The 19,656-nt window shown below is 49.1% G+C and overlaps 4 protein-coding genes across 4 annotated transcripts in view; 2 read left to right on the plus strand and 2 right to left on the minus strand.

Annotated features, from left to right (window-relative positions):
• The first annotated feature begins 8,748 nt into the window (after positions 1–8,748).
• Positions 8,749–9,217, plus strand: LOC130348324 (histone H4). The gene has a single exon (XM_056554728.1). The coding sequence runs from the start codon at positions 8,906–8,908 to the stop codon at positions 9,215–9,217; it is 312 nt and encodes a 103-aa protein (XP_056410703.1). The 5' UTR covers positions 8,749–8,905.
• Positions 9,218–10,978: 1,761 nt separating this feature from the next.
• On the minus strand, positions 10,979–11,391 carry LOC130348370 (histone H2A type 1). The gene has a single exon (XM_056554769.1). The coding sequence runs from the start codon at positions 11,389–11,391 to the stop codon at positions 10,999–11,001; it is 393 nt and encodes a 130-aa protein (XP_056410744.1). The 3' UTR covers positions 10,979–10,998.
• An 86-nt stretch (positions 11,392–11,477) lies between these two features.
• On the plus strand, positions 11,478–12,098 carry LOC130348371 (histone H2B 1.1). The gene has a single exon (XM_056554771.1). The coding sequence runs from the start codon at positions 11,705–11,707 to the stop codon at positions 12,083–12,085; it is 381 nt and encodes a 126-aa protein (XP_056410746.1). The 5' UTR covers positions 11,478–11,704; the 3' UTR covers positions 12,086–12,098.
• Positions 12,099–13,796: 1,698 nt separating this feature from the next.
• The window catches only part of LOC130348372 (uncharacterized), a 70,561-nt gene continuing 64,701 nt past the window's right edge, over positions 13,797–19,656 (minus strand). The window contains exons 5-6 of the mRNA XM_056554772.1: positions 15,045–15,159; positions 13,797–14,138 (exon numbers count right to left, since the gene is read on the minus strand). Of these exons, the coding sequence (XP_056410747.1) occupies positions 13,810–14,138; positions 15,045–15,159 (444 nt within the window). The 3' untranslated portion in view covers positions 13,797–13,809. The remainder of the gene's footprint in view (positions 14,139–15,044; positions 15,160–19,656) is intronic.

Genomic DNA, 19,656 nt, shown 5'->3' on the forward strand with positions numbered 1-19,656 from the left:
CCTTATCCCCCCGCCCTACTCACCCCACCCTCATCTTCCTCTTTTACCCTCTTTCCACCCTGACCTCCTATTCCTTCTCTCTCGCTTACCTTCTTCTCTTCATTCACTTACAGCCCCCCCCCCTTTTTCCCTTCCCCCTCACTCAGCTACTGCCTACTACCCCATCCCCCATTTACCCAACCCTTCTGCTCACTTATCCCCACCTGAAATTGATTGCCGCTTATAGTGGCATTACTCCAGCTTCTCCCTCTCCCCCCCCCCTACACTTAACCTTCTCGCTCATCATATTTGTCCCCCTTTCTCCCCCCCCCCCCGAGATGCTGTGATTTCATGTCGTCCCCCTCCCCATGTGTCAGGTTAACAGAAATTGTGTATACTATTTCTCATTTGTTGTTCTGTTTTGTTTTGAATTGCAAAAACTGAGCATACTACAAACACCCCACCTGCGAGTGGACTTCATTCCCTTTTGTCTTTTTCGCTCAATAAAAATGATAGTTGAAAAAAAAAATACATCAGATGAGTCCCACAAGAGAAAGATTATCTAGACCTTCGAGACCCCTCAAGTTTCAGATGAAGAGGAGGAGATGGAGCAGGTCTGCGAGAGCCTTCAAGCTTCAGATGGAGAGGAGGAGATGGAGCAGGCCCAAGTGGAACAGGTCCAAGAGGAGCAAGTCCAAGCTCAGTCTATGGAGGAGCTGCTGCAGGACCCAGAAGTCAAGAAAATCCTAGACACTCCGGCCAACGACGAGTTCTTGGAAGGGCGCTATGAGAAGCCACAGGAGCTGACAGGCGCCAGAGAAGAGGACCCGCCCGACCAGAGTGGTAACTAGTATCTGAACTAACCTCTCTTTTTATTCCCATGGCTGATCTCAACATCTTCTGCATTAATGTGAGGAGTATTAGAGCTAGGTTTAGATTTCAGACTGTCCTTAAGTTCTTAGATTCTCAGAGGTGTGATGTTTAAATCCTGCAGGAATGTGCTTTGTCTGCTTCTAGGTCTTACAAACATCTGGCCAGGCAGTGGCCTCACCGCCCTTTCTACTGGTCTGGTGGGGGTGACAGTAGGTCTGCGGGGGTGGCCATCCTGATCAGGGGAGGCAACTTTGCACTTGATTCCGTCCGGGAGCTCGTCTGTGTCAGACTTCTCGTCGCAGACGGTTCCTGGGCGGGTGAGCTCGTGCGGCTCATCAACGTGTTTGCCTCCCCTGAGAGGGATGTCTGACTGGAGGTTCTCCAGGCCCTGCGGGCTGAGCTCGCCACCACTAGGGCAGTAGTGTTGGGTGGTGACTTCAACTGCCCCATTGAGGTAGACGGGCGCAGTTCTGGCACATCCGCCAACCTGGACGTGACGTCTAAGCTGTTGATTGAGATGATGACAGAGGCATCCTTGCAGGACGTTGGTGGGTCCATCAGGAACGGCTCCGTAAACTATACGTGGAGCCGCCCCGATGGCTCGCTCCGTTCTTGGATAGACTTCATCTTCACTTCGAGAGCAGTCAGAAAGGTGTTGTACTTTATGGTCCCCTGCTTCTTCTCTGACCACAGGGCCATTCGATTCTGGGGGACTCTGGGCCATGGATTCCCACCTGGCCCAGGCTCCTGGAAGTTGAATTGTGCCCTGTTGGAGCAGAGGGAGGTCATGGAGGAACTTAGGGATGCGTACCTTGTATGGCGTAATGACAAATGTCTGTTTAACTGCATCAGTGATTGGTGGGAATATGTTAAAGTCGAGTTCCGCTGTTTCTTTCAGGCAAAAGGCAGACACCAGGCGTGTGCGAAGAAGTGGGACTTCAGGAAGCTGCAGCGCGAGCTGCGGTCCCTGCAGGACCTGCTCCAGTGTGGCTGGGACATCAGGGAGGAGCTGGAGGAGACCAAAAAGAGCTTGAAAAGGCACTTTGAGGAGGAATCCAAGCGAATCGTCTTTCGTTCCAAGGTGGAGAACCTGGAGAAGGGTGAGAAGTGTAACTCTTTCTTTTTCAGGAAGCTCCATGCTGGCCACACGCCCCTGACTGAGCTACGAGGTGAGACCGGACACATGAGAAGGGGCAAGGAGGAGGTAGTGGGGGTTGTCTCCGACTTCTACAGCAACCTCTACGCCCCCAAGTCATCCGACCCCGAAGCCGCCGAGGGGTTCCTGTCAGGTATCACTAACGTGGTTGATCCCGCAGGTGCGGCAGCTATGGACGATCCCTTGACAGTGGGGGAGCTGCTCTCTGCCGCTAAATCCTTTAAGCCTGGAAGGACCCCGGGCAGTGACGGTCTCCCGGCCGAGCTCTATGTAGTGCTGGGTGACCTGATCTGTCCGGACCTGTTGGAGGTGTACGTGGAGATGGTGGTGGGGGGCAGAATGCCTCAGTCGTTGAGGGAGGGGATGATCACGATCTTGTATAAGCGGAAGGGGGAGAGATGTGACCTGAAAAACTGGCGTCCCATCTTTCTCCTGAACGTGGACTACAAGATCCTTGCCAAGGTGCTGGCCAACAGGTTGAAATCTGTCATCGGGCAGATCGTCTATCCGAACCAGACCTGCGGCATTCCTGGTCGCAGGATTGCTGACAGCCTTGCCCTTGTGAGAGACACGGTCCATTACATCCAGGACAGCGGTGGCCGCGCCGCCCTGGTCAGCTTAGATCAGGAGAAGGCGTTCGACCGTGTCTCCCATGCATTCATTGGCAGGGCTTTGCGCAGGCTAGGTCTGGGGAAGATGTGTTGCTCTTTTGTTAACGTCATGTATTTTGATATTTACAGCACGGTGTTGGTGAATAGCTGGAAGACTAACCCCTTTCCCATCCTTTCAGGGGTTAGACAAGGCTGCCCTCTTTCACCTCTTCTTTTTGTTTGTGTTATAGAGCTCTTCGCTGAGACTATCCGGCAGAATGGATAGATCAGAGGGATCACCGCACCAGGACCAGATCGCTACGAGGTGAAATGCTCGCTCTACATGGACGACATGACCGTCTTCTGCGCTGACCAGCGTTCGGTGACTGCACTCGTCCAGACCTGCGAGGACTTCGGCAGAGGACCGACTAGGAAAGATGAACTCTAAAATCGGACTGTAGAGCTCCAGAAAGCTCACGATTGAAGGCAAGGCACTTGTCCTGCAGAGTGAAGTTTTGCCTGTGCTCCAGTATACCGCACAGGCCTGGCCTCCCCATACCACCATTTGCAAGGCCATCAACCGGACAGTGTTTTGCTTCATATGGGGCAAAATGGACAGAGTCATACCCCATCCTCAGTCTCCTCATCACCTCATACACCACCCCCAAGCCCCCCCTGTACCCCATCCTCAGTCTCCTGATACACCGCCACTCAGCCCCCCAGTACCCTATCCTCAGTCTCCTCATCACCTCATACACCACCACCCAGCCCCCCCCCTCATACCCTATACTCAGTCTCCTCATCACCTCATACATTACCACCCAGCCCACCCAGTACCCCATTCTCATTCTCATCATCACCTCATACACCACCACCCAACCCCCCAGTACCCCATTTTCAGCCTCCTCATCACCTCATACACCACAACCCAGGCCCCCTGCACCCCGTCCTCATTCTCATCATACACCACCTCCCATGCCCCCCCCCCGTACCCCATCCTCAGTCTCCTGATATACCGCCACTCAGCCCCCCAGTACCATATCCTCAGTCTCCTCATCATGTCATACACCACCACCCAGCCCCCCCCTCATACCCTATACTCAGTCTCCTCATCACCTAATACATTACCACCCAGCCCACCCAGTACCCCATTCTCATTTTCATCATCACCTCATACACCACCACCCAACCCCCCTGCACCCCCTGCACCCCATCCTCAGTCTCCTGATATACCGCCACTCAGCCCCCCAGTACCCTATCCTCAGTCTCCTCATCACCTCATACACCACCACCCAGCCCCCCCCCTCATACCCTATACTCAGTCTCCTCATCACCTCATACATTACCACCCAGCCCACCCAGTACCCCTTCCTCATTCTCATCATACACCACCTCCCATGCCCCCCCGTACCCCATCCTCAGTCTCCTGATATACCGCCACTCAGCCCCCCAGTACCATATCCTCAGTCTCCTCATCACGTCATACACCACCACCCAGCCCCCCCCTTCATACCCTATACTCAGTCTCCTCATCACCTCATACATTAAAACCCAGCCCACCCAGTACCCCATTCTCATTCTCATCATCACCTCATACACCACCACCCAACCCCCCTGCACCCCATCCTCAGTCTCCTCATGACCTCATACACCACCACCCAGCCCCCCCAGTACCCCATCCTCAGTCTCCTCATCACCTCATACACCAAACCCAGCCCCCCCTGCACCCCATCCTCCTTCTCATCATACACCACCTCCAAGCCCCCCCGTACCCCATCATCAGTCTCCTCATCACCTCATACACCGCCACCAAGCCCCCCGTACCCTATCCTTAGTCTCCTCATCACCTCATACATCACAACCCTGCCGCCCCCCGTACCCTATCCTCAGTCTCCTCATAACCTCATACACCACCACCCAGCCCCCCCTGCACCCCATCCTCAGTCTCCTCATACACCACCACCCAGCCCCCCCCCCCCAGTACCCCATCCTCAGCCTCCTCATCACCTCATACACCACAACCCAGGCCCCCTGCACCCGGTCCTCATTCTCATCATACACCACCTCCCATGCCCCCCCCCCCGGATCCCATCCTCAGTCTCCTCATACACCGCCACCCAGCCCCCCAGTACCCCAACCTCAGTCTCCTCATCACCTCATACACCACCTCCCAGCCCCCCCATACCCCATCCTCAGTCTCCTCATCACCTCATACACCACCTCCAAGCCCCCCCTGTACCCCATCCTCAGTCTCCTGATACACCGCCACTCAGCCCCCCAGTACCCTATCCTCAGACTCCTCATCACCTCATACACCACCACCCAGCCCCCCCCTCATACCCTATACTCAGTCTCCTCATCACCTCATACATTACCACCAAGCCCACCCAGTACCCCATTCTCATTCTCATCATCACCTCATACACCACCACCCAGCCCCACCATACCCCATCCTTAGTCTCCTCATCACCTCATACACCACCACCCAACCCCCCCAGTACCCCATTCTCAGCCTCCTCATCACCTCATACACCACAACCCAGGCCCCCTGCACCCCGTCCTCATTCTCATCATACACCACCTCCCATGCCCCCCCCCGTACCGCATCCTCAGTCTCCTGATATACCGCCACTCAGTCCCCCAGTACCATATCCTCAGTCTCCTCATCACGTCATACACCACCACCAAGCCCCCCCCTCATACCCTATACTCAGTCTCCTCATCACCTCATACATTACCACCCAGCCCACCCAGTACCCCATTCTCATTCTCATCATCACCTCATACACCACCACCCAACCCCCCTGCACCCCATCCTCAGTATCCTGATATACCGCCACTCAGCCCCCCAGTACCATATCCTCAGTCTCCTCATCACGTCATACACCACCACCCAGCCCCCCCTCATACCCTATACTCAGTCTCCTCATCACCTCATACATTACCACCCAGCCCACCCAGTACCCCGTCCTCATTCTCATCATACACCACCTCCCAGCCCCCCCCTGTACCCCATCCTCAGTCTCCTCATCACCTCATACACCACCTCCCAGCCCCCCATACCCCATCCTCAGTCTCAACATCACATCATGCACCACCTCCCAGCCCCCCCTGTACCCCATCCTCAGTCTCCTGATACACCGCCACTCAGCCCCCCAGTACCCTATCCTCAGTCTCCTCATCACCTCATACATTGCCACCCAGTACCCCATTCTCATTCTCATCATCACCTCATACACCACCACCCAGCCCCCCCATACCCCATCCTCAGTCTCCTCATCACCTCATACACCACCACCCAACCCCCCTGCACCCCATCCTCAGTCTCCTCATGACCTCATACACCACCACCCAGCCCCCCCAGTACCCCATCCTCAGTCTCCTCATACACCAAACCCAGCCCCCCTGCACCCCATCCTCCTTCTCATCATACACCACCTCCAAGCCCCCCCGTACCCCATCAGTCTCCTCATCACCTCATACACCGCCACCAAGCCCCCCATACCCTATCCTTAGTCTCCTCATCACCTCATACATCACAACCCAACCGCCCCCCGTACCCTATCCTCAGTCTTCTCATAACCTCATACACCACCACCCAGCTCCCCCCTGCACCCCATCCTCAGTTTCCTCATACACCACCACCAAGCCCCCCCCCCCCAGTACCCCAACCTCAGCCTCCTCATCACCTCATACACCACAACCCAGGCCCCCTGCACCCCGTCCTCATTCTCATCATACACCACCTCCCATGCCCCCCCCCGTATCCCATCCTCAGTCTCCTCATACATTACCACCCAGCCCACCCAGTACCCCATTCTCAGTCTCATCATCACCTCATACACCACCACCCAGCCCCCCCATACCCCATCCTCAGTCTCCTCATCACCTCATACACCACCACCCAGCCCCCCCATACCCCATCCTCAGTCTCCTCATCACCTCATACACCACCACCCAACCCCCCTGCACCCCATCCTCAGTCTCCTCATGACCTCATACACCGCCACCCAGCCCCCCAGTACCCCATCCTCAGTCTCCTCATCACCTCATACACCAAAACCCAGTCCCCCTGCATCCCATCCTCATTCTCATCATACACCACCTCCAAGCCCCCCCCCCCCCCGTACCCCATTCTCAGTCTCCTCATCACCTCATTTACCACCACCAAGCCCCCCTGTACCCTATCTTTAGTCTTCTCATTACCTCATACACCACCACACAGCCCCCCCAGTACCCCATCCTCAGTCTCCTCATCCCCTCATATACCACCACCCAGCCCCCCATACTGCATTCTCAGTCTCCTCATCACCTCATACACCACAACCCAGCCCCCCTGCACCCCATCCTCATTCTCCTCATACACCACCACCCAGCCCCCCCTGTAACCTATCCTCAGTCTCCTCATCACCTCATACACCACCACCCAGCCCCCCCCCCCGTACCCTATCCTCAGTCTCCTTATCACCTCATACACCGCCACCAAACCCCCCCCCCCCCCCGTACCCTATCCTTAGTCTTCTCTTCACCTCATACATCACAACCCAGCCAACCCGTACCCTATCCTCAGTCTCCTCATCACCTCACACTGGCGTGACACCAACCTAATGGGGTGACACCAAGATGCTCCGCAGCATCCACCCATGTCATTAAAAGGAGAAGTTGTTAAGTTAGGGACTCACTTGAATCAGGTGACCGTGAAGTGACGAGTTGGCTTGTACAGTTTGAGTGAAATGTATAGTAACACTTGATTGTTCTATTGCTTCTCAGCACAAGTATGAAAATTACAATGTATGACATGTGAATGTGCAGCCATCACTTCCCCTCCCCCTTAAACTTGGACCCCCCCAAAAAAAAAAAAAAATAATAATAATAAATAATCATTTTTAAACTTTTTTTTTTACTTTTTTTTGTTTATTTCACCCTATAATTTTCTCTTTTTTTTGGCTTTGCTGTAGACTTAGTAGTAAAATGAAGGATGCCATTACAAAGTGTAGTTGGTCTCACAAATAACAAGCCTTAATATGGGTCTGTAGATGAAACATTGACAGAGATATAGATTTTTTTTTTTTTTTGTGAAAAGTTAAAAGAGAAAACAAATATATATAAAAAAATACAACATCATTGAGGGGTTAATGTAAAAAGGAGATTGGAAAAAAAATAGTAACAAAAAATACATATTTCTATTAAACACTATTACAATCAAATTAATTAAGGGCTAAAATTATAGCAGAATGAGAAAAGAAACTTGGCCAAAATTAGTAACTTTATATTGAACTTCGCTGAAATCTGCTCTGCGGCAACTTGATGGCAGAAGACACTGTTCAACACTTTTCCTTTCTCGCCTGAATCCCTAGAAGAGGCTGCACTGTACTTTGTCCCCACCTAGTGGTAAGGCTGAAGAATGTAAAGACTATTCAAAAGTTTTTTTCTTGTACTGTGTTCAGCTACCACAACATGGCAGTAAATAGTTTTCTATGTAACCCAATATATTATACCGTATAGGAGACCGATCGTAGGAACGAGCCCCGGCAGGAGATGACATTTAGGAATGAGAGTGAAAAGACCAATTAATCAAAGTAACATCAATGAACTTAATAGAACTAAATAGGATGATTGACGCTACAAAGAGAACATTTGGATGTAATTAATTAAGAGTTCGTTAGTATCTAATTTCATGGGTAAATATAAGTCAATGACGATGTAGGATGAGAATGAACGGAGACAATATGTGAGAGATCAGAATGGACATAGAATGGTGACTGCAGTGTAATTATATATAATATATACAGTCCCAGCCATTACACACCGCAGTCTCCGTACAGATATAAAACAAGAAACAGAACATGTGGACACTAAAGAGTTAACACTGTACGGAGCTATAGTCCTGATACATAGTATCGATTGGCTGATACCGGAGCTTTGGTGATTTCTCTCCTCTTCCTCTATATAAGAACAGGAGATGTCAGGACGGGCCCTGGTGATTATTCCCGGTCACTGTATACGGAGAGTGCCGGCATCCGCAGCCTGAGAATGAGCCGCCTGAACGTGAGATCACATAACACGGGACAATTGTCTTCTCTCCCAGAGCGGAGAATTACAGGGTGAGCGGGAAATTCAAAATCACCAACGATTCTGTATTCAGCCAATCAAAAGAGAAGGGGAGGGGCCGGTAATGTAAATTCAGTAAAAGGAAACGCCCATGTTGACGTCATCTTGTTAAAGTTCTCCTTCTGGTCCGCACATGTGCTATATAAGCTAGGACTCCGCGCCTCAAACTTTATTCATTCAATTCTCAACCAGCAGGATGTCGGGACGCGGCAAAGGAGGAAAAGGTCTCGGTAAGGGCGGAGCCAAGCGGCACAGGAAGGTGCTCCGTGATAACATCCAGGGCATCACTAAGCCTGCAATCCGCCGTCTAGCTCGCAGGGGAGGTGTGAAGCGTATCTCCGGCCTCATCTATGAAGAGACTCGCGGTGTCCTGAAGGTTTTCCTGGAGAACGTCATCCGTGACGCCGTCACCTACACAGAGCACGCCAAGAGGAAGACCGTCACCGCTATGGACGTCGTGTACGCTCTCAAGCGCCAGGGCCGCACTCTTTACGGCTTCGGAGGTTAATTCTGCTTCTACTCGGCTCCATCTCATCAACCCAAAGGCTCTTCTCAGAGCCGCCCACATGTTCTATAGAAAAGCTACAATTCTGTGTTTACACTGCTTTGTGTTATCGGAAATCTGTCGTAGTGTATTGTCCTTGTCTGTACAATAATCGTGGTTAAGATATAGAAGCTGCATATTGAAGAGGAAACCCGATTTTGGGATTTGCAAGGATCTTATCTCAATGGCCCGAGCTGTGGCTCCGGTATATGGTGCTCAAAGTGTTTAGTTTAGTAGCTCCATAGTTTCCTTTGCTGTAAATATAGATCGGCCGATGTGTTCAGTGATGGGGGAACTAGTAGCAGATCAGGTGGGAGATGTGATTCTATACAGAGCGATGAATATAATAGATGTGGAGACTCCTTCCCCTAAACATGTGGAGGGACCGTAGTATAACATTACATGGCCCAGATTATGATCGCTGCCCGGGAGTTCTGTACTAACACTGTACAATGCGGAGAATACATTACTAGCCGACACCCGCTTCCCTCCTCTTTCTCGCCGGATCATGTTCTATATTGCGGCATCTCTCCTCTCCTGGCGGCCCGAAGACTCCCGAAGCCCGGTCAGAGGTGACAGCTCCTGCCCCGCAGCTCCAACAAAGAGATATAATTCAGGATCCTGGCGATAAATATGTCACTCCTCACCCTAATATACAAACCTTCTACATTACATCACTTTATGTTATATCGAGGACAATGCAGATGCATTTATTTGTTCTAGATCCCCTTAGGACACTTATCTGGTATAGGATAAGCAGGGTGTATAAGAGCAGCTGAAATTATTGTGCTGTGTTATTATAAGTTTTAGTCACCATCCACAGTTGTATCTATTTGCGCCTCTGTAATTTGTATCAGCACCTGGGAAATACTTGTTACTATTTGGTAACATGTAAAGATTAGAATACAAAGCTCTCACCACCAGGTGTCGCTATTGTAACACAATGTATCTGATCTGTATAAACTAACGATTTATACTGCTGCGATAGACGATCTATGGATAGATATAAGGAAACAATTAATTTACCAGAGATTTGGGGGTTAATGTAACCCTTTAGTTAATAGGTTGTGCACATGGCGTTTTATCCATCTGGAGAATTATTGGGCTTATTTCTTGTAAACGTAATATAAAGCCAATGCAGCCCCGAATGGAGACTAAATATGGGGGCGCTCTACTATAGTGCACCGTGTAAGCGTATATAGGGATTGGGACTAGTGAAGCAGAGAGCGCTCCGGGGACTGAAGGGGAAACAGAGCATAAATAACGAGGGACAATGAAGGGTTAACTTTGTAGGTGGAGCAATAACCGCGATAGTTTACGCTCATTGGAGATTGACTTTCTCGCTTTGTCTCGTCCCTGTACACGTGATTACATTACTGTCTTTGTCGCGGGGAAAGGCTGGCTGCACCTCAAAATCCATATGTAGAAACTGTACCCGTCCCCCTTAGTGAGGGTAGCGGGGATGGAGTGAGGAGGAAACTGTCCTTGTGCTGAGGGTCACATTCTGCTATAGGAAGTTTTCTGGTAGTTATTTTATTTTTTTTATATAAAAGTGAAGGTGTCCAATCCCTCTCATACTGTTAATGAAAGAAACTCATCAGTTCTACTATAACCCCGTATAAAGAACATGTCATAAGAAATCTAATCCTTATCAGACAAGATCAGCGGTGCCAGCTCTGTAGGAGACAATGTGGTGGCTCTTAGAAGAGCCTTTGGTGTTCGGGATGGTCTGGGATAAGCGGTGATCACTTGCTCTTGGCCGCTTTGCTGCTCTCGGTCTTCTTGGGCAGCAGCACGGCCTGGATGTTGGGCAGGACGCCTCCCTGGGCGATGGTCACCCCACCCAGCAGCTTGTTCAGCTCCTCGTCATTGCGCACGGCCAGCTGCAGGTGACGGGGGATGATGCGGGTCTTCTTGTTGTCCCGGGCGGCATTACCGGCCAATTCCAGGATCTCAGCGGTTAAATACTCCAGCACAGCGGCCAGGTAGACCGGAGCACCGGCGCCCACCCTCTCGGCGTAGTTCCCTTTGCGAAGAAGCCTGTGCACACGACCGACGGGGAACTGGAGTCCTGCCCGGGATGAGCGGGTCTTGGCCTTAGCCCGAACCTTCCCTCCTTGTTTGCCGCGTCCAGACATGACAACTTATTTCAGAATAATGTGATCATTCCCACACGTTCTGCTGGCTTTATAGTTCTCAGCTCCGCCCTCCGGCTCCTGTGATTGGGTAGATTTGAATCCGGCTAATGAAACTGGAATTGAAGACTCTCCAATAGGCGGCACTGGGCGGGGCGTATGACAGCACTGAGGTCACATGATTTGCTCTTCCAGTAGAGCAAGAGGCTGACGGCATTGCTCTTTTGCATGGGCTGCCTATAAATACGGCTGCAGAGGGAGTAAGCGACATCATTATCCTCTTTGTTTAAGTTAGGAATTCTTGAGATTGATAATCATGCCTGATCCCGCCAAGTCTGCACCAGCGCCCAAGAAAGGCTCCAAGAAAGCCGTGACCAAGACTCAGAAAAAGGACGGCAAGAAGCGGAGGAAGACCAGGAAGGAAAGCTATGCCATCTACGTGTACAAGGTGCTCAAGCAGGTCCACCCTGACACCGGCATCTCCTCCAAGGCCATGGGCATCATGAACTCCTTTGTCAACGATATCTTCGAGCGCATCGCAGGGGAAGCCTCCCGTCTGGCTCACTACAACAAGCGCTCCACCATCACCTCCCGGGAGATCCAGACCGCCGTGCGCCTGCTGCTGCCTGGAGAGCTGGCCAAGCACGCCGTGTCCGAGGGCACCAAGGCCGTCACCAAGTACACCAGCGCCAAGTAACCTGTTCCGCCTCCTGCTGTCACCCCAAAGGCTCTTCTAAGAGCCACCCACATTGTCTATAATAGAGCTGGGGCTTCTCCTGTCTGTATTCCCCGTATTCTCTTCTGTATATGTGGCCGCTATTCTGTCAGTACAGTCTATTGAGACTATATATATTCTGCTCCGGGATCGGGTGAGATCAGAGCGGCGGCTGCGGTTCTCACTGACTGCAGGATGTATATTCTCCTGTGGTGGAGCGGGGGGCGCTGTAGATCAGTTCTCCGTAGTTAACCCATTGCCCGATCTGTCTTGTGATCAGTATCTCCTCCACCAGATTCCCCGATTATTTCTTCTATAATCTCCGCGGTCCTGATCGATCACACAGCCTTACTGGAGTGGATTGTTGCGGCAACGCTATAAATCCTAATTTACTGACCGGGGAATCTATTGATCGGAATCGCCGGGGTTTATAATGAGACGCGCATCCTGCTGCCATAATCTTTGTGCACTGACTAGGGGGTACAATAGAGAAACAAGGATGATGAGGGTAGTAGTCAGACACTGAATCAGGCTCTACATCTCGGGGAGATCTCTCCATTGTTATCGGGTCTGGGGGAAGCGGAAATTCAAATCCTGAACATCCTGTGATCAGCCAATGAGCATTAGGCATCGGACGGGACCGCGCGCACGGCTCATTGTTAACCCTTTAGCGGCATGTGCACTACAATAATGAGACAATTACAACGCTCAGGGCTATAGCTCCCCAAATGTCACCGACTGATGGAGATATAACAATGTATCCGGGCGCAGGGATAAAGATCCATAATAGACGATACCATCAGCTCCAAATCTGCCCCTATTAGTCTGTGTAAACCAGATTAACATGCACCTGCCAGGGGTGAGTGGCGGGGACCGGTACCTCTCCCCGCTCATGATGCTGGATGATATGTATAGTTATTAAGCTGAGGAATAATTGGCGGACATGTAGTGTTATACATATTGGGAGTTTCCCGCTCATTTCTACAATTATTTCTCCGGAATCATTGCCAAAACTTTATACAGGAATTGTTAGAGGAACAGTCAGTGATCACCGGGACTCCGATTCTCGCTGTTCCCGCTGGGTAGTAGAACATAGCGCTATCATAGTCCGGTGTATGGGGGTTTGTGCCGCTATCACAGTCCGGGACATCAGTGAGGATCGGTATCACAGGGAGAAGCGCACACTGCGCCAGCCTGCAACGTGCTGAGGAGTGATATAGAGGAACCTGCATCTACACTAGAATAAAGCCGCAGCAATTTAGTTCGGTGTGAACTGCTCCATTAATTAACTTACAGGTGCTATAGAGCGAAGACTCGTCTATCCAGTGGTATCCGGATAAGACGCATTTATATCCCGTTATCAGGAGATCTGCATCCTCTATAACACGGACTCTTTAGGGAGATAGTGATTTGGTGGGGGAGGGAAGTAATGAAATCTGGAGGAGGGGAAGAATGATGTAGATGGTGAGGGCAGTAGTCAGAACATTTAGTGGAAATCTCCCGGGGCAGATAATCAGAGAAGGAGCGGGAAATACCGGCAGACTAAGTTAGAATTGAGGGAAAAAAAACACCGCAACCACCAAAGCACAACACCGACCACACAACCACTCAGTAGGGAAGACACAAGGAATTGTAGCCTTTCTATAGAACATGTGGGCGGCTCTGAGAAGAGCCTTTGGGGGGAGGAGATGATTTCAGGATTAGAATTAACCTCCAAAGCCGTAGAGAGTGCGGCCCTGGCGCTTGAGGGCGTACACCACGTCCATAGCGGTGACGGTCTTCCTCTTGGCGTGCTCGGTGTAGGTGACGGCGTCACGGATGACGTTCTCCAGGAAGACTTTCAGGACACCGCGAGTCTCTTCATAGATGAGGCCGGAGATGCGCTTCACACCTCCCCTGCGAGCTAGACGGCGGATGGCAGGCTTGGTGATGCCCTGGATGTTATCCCGGAGCACCTTCCTGTGCCGCTTGGCTCCGCCCTTACCGAGACCTTTCCCTCCTTTACCGCGTCCCGACATCCTGCTGATTGAGAATAGAATGAATTATGTCTGAGGAGCGGAGTCCTGGTTTATATAGCACATGGCGGACCAGACGGAGAACTCAAACAAGATGACGTCATCATGGGCGTTTCCTTTAATAATTTACATTCCAGGCCCCTCCCCTTCTCTTTTGATTGGCTGAACACAAAAGCTTAGTTGATTTTGAATTTCCCGCTCACCCTGTAATTCTCCGCTCTGGGAGAGAAGACAATTGTCCCGTGTTATGTGATCTCATATACAGGCGGCTCCTTCTCAGGCTGCGGATGCCGGCACTCTCCGTATACAGTCACCGGGAATAAGCACCAATGAGGGGGCTCCTGTTATTACATGGATGAGGAGGAGAAAAGAAAAAATCCCCAAAGCTCCGTTATCATCCGATCGGTACTAAGTATCAGAGCTATAGATCCGTACATTAACTCTTTAGTGTCCACATTTTCTGTTCCTTGTTTTATTTTCATTATATCAGTCAAAGACATTAATTCACAGCTGTAAGGAGACTGCGGTGTCCAATGGCTGGGACCACTGACGGGGACATCACTGACAGGGACATCTGTGTATCTCAGTGATTATCGGGGCCGCCAAGATTCTACAAGGAAACGAGTCCTATAGGGATGGACGGGACCTAATAATCTGTGCTCGGGGCACAGCAGGTACCGCAAGTCTCTAAAATGTAACGAAACCGCAGTCATCTCTGTGGAAGAAAAAGCCGCTCATCACATCAGCTCTATGTCTGAAGCTTCATCCCCCATAGACCCCTGGTCACACCCAGCAGATTATTACAACAATCCAGCTCTGCACCGTAATAGCAAAGTCAGGGACCGGACTATTACTGAGCTACTCTGTTATTAGCGATATATTCACACGATCAAGCGTTAATTCCAAATCTAGATGGATAAGATTACATTCCAGAAGTTCTCCGGCCGAAGTCTTCATGAAGGACGGACACTGGGATCTCTCCACACTGGTATAGAAGATCAGATATCCCAATGTATAACGCAGAATAAGAACCGCTTTATTCTAGAAAAAACAACTAATAGAGGAGACGTTTGCTGTTCACACTAAGCGCTTTATTAGGTCTAAACATCCCTTGAATGCTGAGGGGTTAAATTGTTTATAAAACAATCGCTAAGACTCCGGTCAGAGTTCTCATTGGACGATATTTTACAGCAGAGTAAGATCATATACAATAACTATTTACATAAAATAACGATAAAAGGAAAAATGTAATAAAAAGTCTGATTCAATGTGGAAAAGATCAATAGAAATCCAGGCCGAACGGGAAGCGAAGCGGGACTGAGTTATGAGACCAGCAGTGAGATCAGATCTCATGTATCTCTCGTGGTTAAAGGGTTAACGTTGTGATTGTTGATCAGTAGATGTTATTAGAATGTAATCATTTATAGAATAATGAGGTGACCGCAAAAGAAACAGAATTAGCGGGAACCTGATATCTAGTAATGTGATTGCAGTAAACTGACAGTAGATGTCGCTGTTGCACAATGAACAGAAAACAGGACTGAACACTCCCTTAGCCTAGATTCTATATATTGATGACTAGTGTTGCTCGCGAATATTCGCAATTCGAATATTTTTCGCGAATATCGCATATTCGCGAATATAGCGCTATATATTCGTAATTACGAATATTCTTTTTTTTTTTTTTATTATTATTTTATTTTATTTTTTTTTTTGTCTTCACAGTACACATCACAGTGATCACCCCTCTCTGCTTCCAGCTTGTGTGGTGTAAAGAAGGCTGAATATGCGAAAAGTAGCATATGCCAATTTTCGCATGTGCGAATTTTCTTGTGTGCTAACTTTGTATTTGCGAATATTCACATATGCTAATTTTCGCTTACGTGTATATTCGCATATGCGAAAATAAACCGAGAATATAACGAATATTCGAATATTCAAAAAGATATGTGACAAATATTCGTCCATATATTCGCGAATATTAGCGAATTCGAATATGGCCTATGCCGCTCAACACTATTGATGACTTTATCTACCTATCTATATATGCAGTGACCCCCCGACCTACTATGGCCCGACATATGATCAAATTGACATATGATGCTTTTTTTATGTCGGGGCCATCGCATTAAGTGCTCTCCGGCAGCGCAAAATGCTTAAGCTGCTGCCGGATTGCAGCTTAATGTTCCTCGTGTGGTGCGGTAAGTATTACTTACCCCTCCACGATGCTCCAGGGCGCCCTCTGGGTCCAGCGCTGGTCTTCCGGTGTCTTCTCGGCCCTCTCCAATGACGTCAATACGCTGCTGCGCACGCCATCCAATAGGAATGGCGTACTCAGCGGCGTAATGAAATCGCTACGCAGGCCTAGTAAGGGCTTGCGGAAGACAGCAGAGGACCGGAGAAGACTGCGGAGAAGACCAGGAGAGGACTGGAGAAGACAGCGGAGAGCACCAGGAGAGGACCGGAGAAGACCAGGAGAGGACTGGAGAAGACAGCGGAGAAGACCAGGAGAGGACCGGAGAAGACAGCGGAGAAGACCAGGAGAGGACCGGAGAAGACAGCAGAGGACCGGAAAAGACCAGGAGAAGACAGCGGAGGCCCGGGGTCACCATCGCGAGCAGCGGGGACAGGTGACACAGCTTCCTATACTTTACATTATATGAATCCCTCAACACACCATGGATTCGACAAACGATGGCTCGTTTGGAACGAATTACCATTGTATGTTGAGGGACCACTGTATATATATATATATATATATATATATATATATATATATATATATATATATATATACAAAGACGAGGTCCGGCACCAGGATTGTTGCAGATAAAAGCTTGCGTTATTTTATTGAAGATATTGCAATACAAGGCAGAACGTCTGGCGCGTTTCGCACGTGACCGTGCTTAATCGTAGACATACGATTAAGCATGGTCATGTGCGAAACGTGTCAGACGTTTTGCCTTGTACTGCGATATCTTCAATAAAATAATGCAAGCTTTTATCTGCAACCATCCAGGTGCCGGACCTCGCCTTTGTTCTTGTCTAATAATAGGCTGGAGGCGGTACCAGCCGGTCCACGGCACAGGTGGTGAGGAGGGCATGTATGTGGTGAGCGGCTCATACCTTGATACAGAACTCATTATAGTCCTAAAGACATAGATCCAGGTAACGTGCAAGATTACTGGTTGCAGAGTTTGTACATGAAATAATAGGACATCCAGGAGGTTTGGTAAGTGATTTGTGAATATTTGGTAAAAAAATAAATAAATAGAAGTTTGGTTTGTGTGAATGAGATGGTGATACTTACAGTACTTATAAGCTGGTGTATGCTCCACAGGAAGTTGTGTAGTTCTTTCCAGTCTGACCACAGTGCTATTTGCTGACACCTCTGTCCATGTCAGGAACTGTCCAGAGCAGGATAGGTTTGCTATGGGGATTTGCTCCTACTATGGTTAGTTCTTGACATGGACAGATGTGTCAGCACAGAGCACTGTGGTCAGACAGAAAATAAATTAAAAAAGAAAATAACTTCCTGTGAATCGCTTATACAGCAGCTAATAAGTACTGGAAGGATTATGTTTAAATAGAAGTAATTTACAAATCTGTTTAACTTTGTAGCACCAGTTGATTAAAAAAAAATATTTTCCAGTAGAGTACCCCTTTGAGCAGTAGTGAGGTTATGCTGGGAGTTGTAGTTTCACTCACCATAACTGTAGAACTGACAAGCGACTACAGCTCTGATAGGACATAGAGAGCAGAATGTACAATGATATCAGTGACTATAGGTGACGTCTTCTCTATAGTCTTCCCTTATCTAATTCGGATGGTACATACCGCCAAGACTTGTTCCAGCTAAAACTTCTCTCTGCAGAATGTGACGCCCAGACGTCTCCTCACTATGTCAGCGCATTCTCATCCTCTATATGAAAACAAGTATTATTATAAACCTGCCAGACACTGTATCCTCTAAATATAATACTACTATACACTATACTCTTTGATTATAAACCTTCCATACACCGTACCCACTGAATATAATACTACCACACAATGTACATTCTGAATATAATACCAACACATACTGTACACTCTGAATATAAATCTGCCACATACTGTACCCCTGAATATAATACCGCCACACACTGTACCCTCTGAATATATTAATACCACATACTGTACCCTCTGAATATAATACTATCACACACTGTGTCCTCTGAACATAAATCTGCCACACATTGTACCCTCTGAATATAAATCTGCCACATACTGTACCCCTGAATATAAATCTGAAACATACTATACCCCTGAATATAATACCGCAACACACTGTACCCACTGAATATAATACTACCACATACTGTACCCTCTGAATATAATACTACCACCCACAGCGCCCTCTGAATATAATACTACCACAAACTGTGCCCTCTGAATATAAATCTGCCACATACTGTACCCTCTGAATATAAATTGGCCACATACTGTACCCCTGAATATAAATCTGCCACATACTGTACCCCTAAATATAAATCTGCACATACTGTACCCCTGAATATAATACCGCCACATACGGTACCCTCTGAATATAATACTACCACCCACTGCGCCCTCTGAATATAACACTTAGAGATGAGCGAACTACAGTAAATTCAACTCATCACAAACTTCTCGGCTCGGCAGTTGATGATTTTTCCTGCATAAATTAGTTCAGCTTTCAGGGGCTCCCGTGGGCTGAAAAAGGTGGATACAGTCCTAGGAGACTCTTTTCTAGGAATGCATGCACCTTTTCCAGCCCACCGGAGCACCGGAAAGCTGAACTAATTTACGCAGGATAAGTTATCAACTGCCGAGCCGAGAAGATCGTGACGAATCAAATTTACTGTAAGTTCGCTCATCTCTAATAATACTACCACAAACTGCGCCCTCTGAATATAATACTACCACCCACTGCACCCTCTGAATATAATACTACCACAAACTGCGCCCTCTGAATATAACGTTGCCATACAGTGCACCCTCTGAATATAATACCACAACCGCAGTAACACCCCTCAACATCCGTTAGCTGATGCTATTACCACGGGAGGGGGGTATTGGTGGTGTTGCTAATGGATGATGGGGGTGCTACTACTGGGGGGGTGTTGCTGGAGGATGATGAGGGTGCTACTGGCCAGCAGTTCCCCCACATTAGGTAGGTAGCAGTTTCCCCACATTAGGTAGCATCTTTTCCCCACATTAGGCAGCATAGATTCCCCACATTTGGTACCAGTTCCCCCACATTAGGTAGCACAGATTCCCCACATTAGGTAGAAATTTCCCCACATTAGGTAGCACAGATTCCCCACATTAGGTAGCACAGATTCCCCACATAAGGTAGCATAGACTCCCCACATTTGGTAGCATAGACTTCACACATTTGGTAGTAGTTTCCCCACATTAGGCCGCAGGATCCCTTGCAGGTTCCCCACAATGGGTCAAAGTCTCCCCACATTAGATCGCTGGTACAACCCCCCCCCCCCCCACACACACACACAC

This window comes from Hyla sarda, unplaced genomic scaffold, assembly GCF_029499605.1.
Source record: "Hyla sarda isolate aHylSar1 unplaced genomic scaffold, aHylSar1.hap1 scaffold_88, whole genome shotgun sequence".
Classification (NCBI taxonomy): Eukaryota; Metazoa; Chordata; class Amphibia; order Anura; family Hylidae; genus Hyla; species Hyla sarda.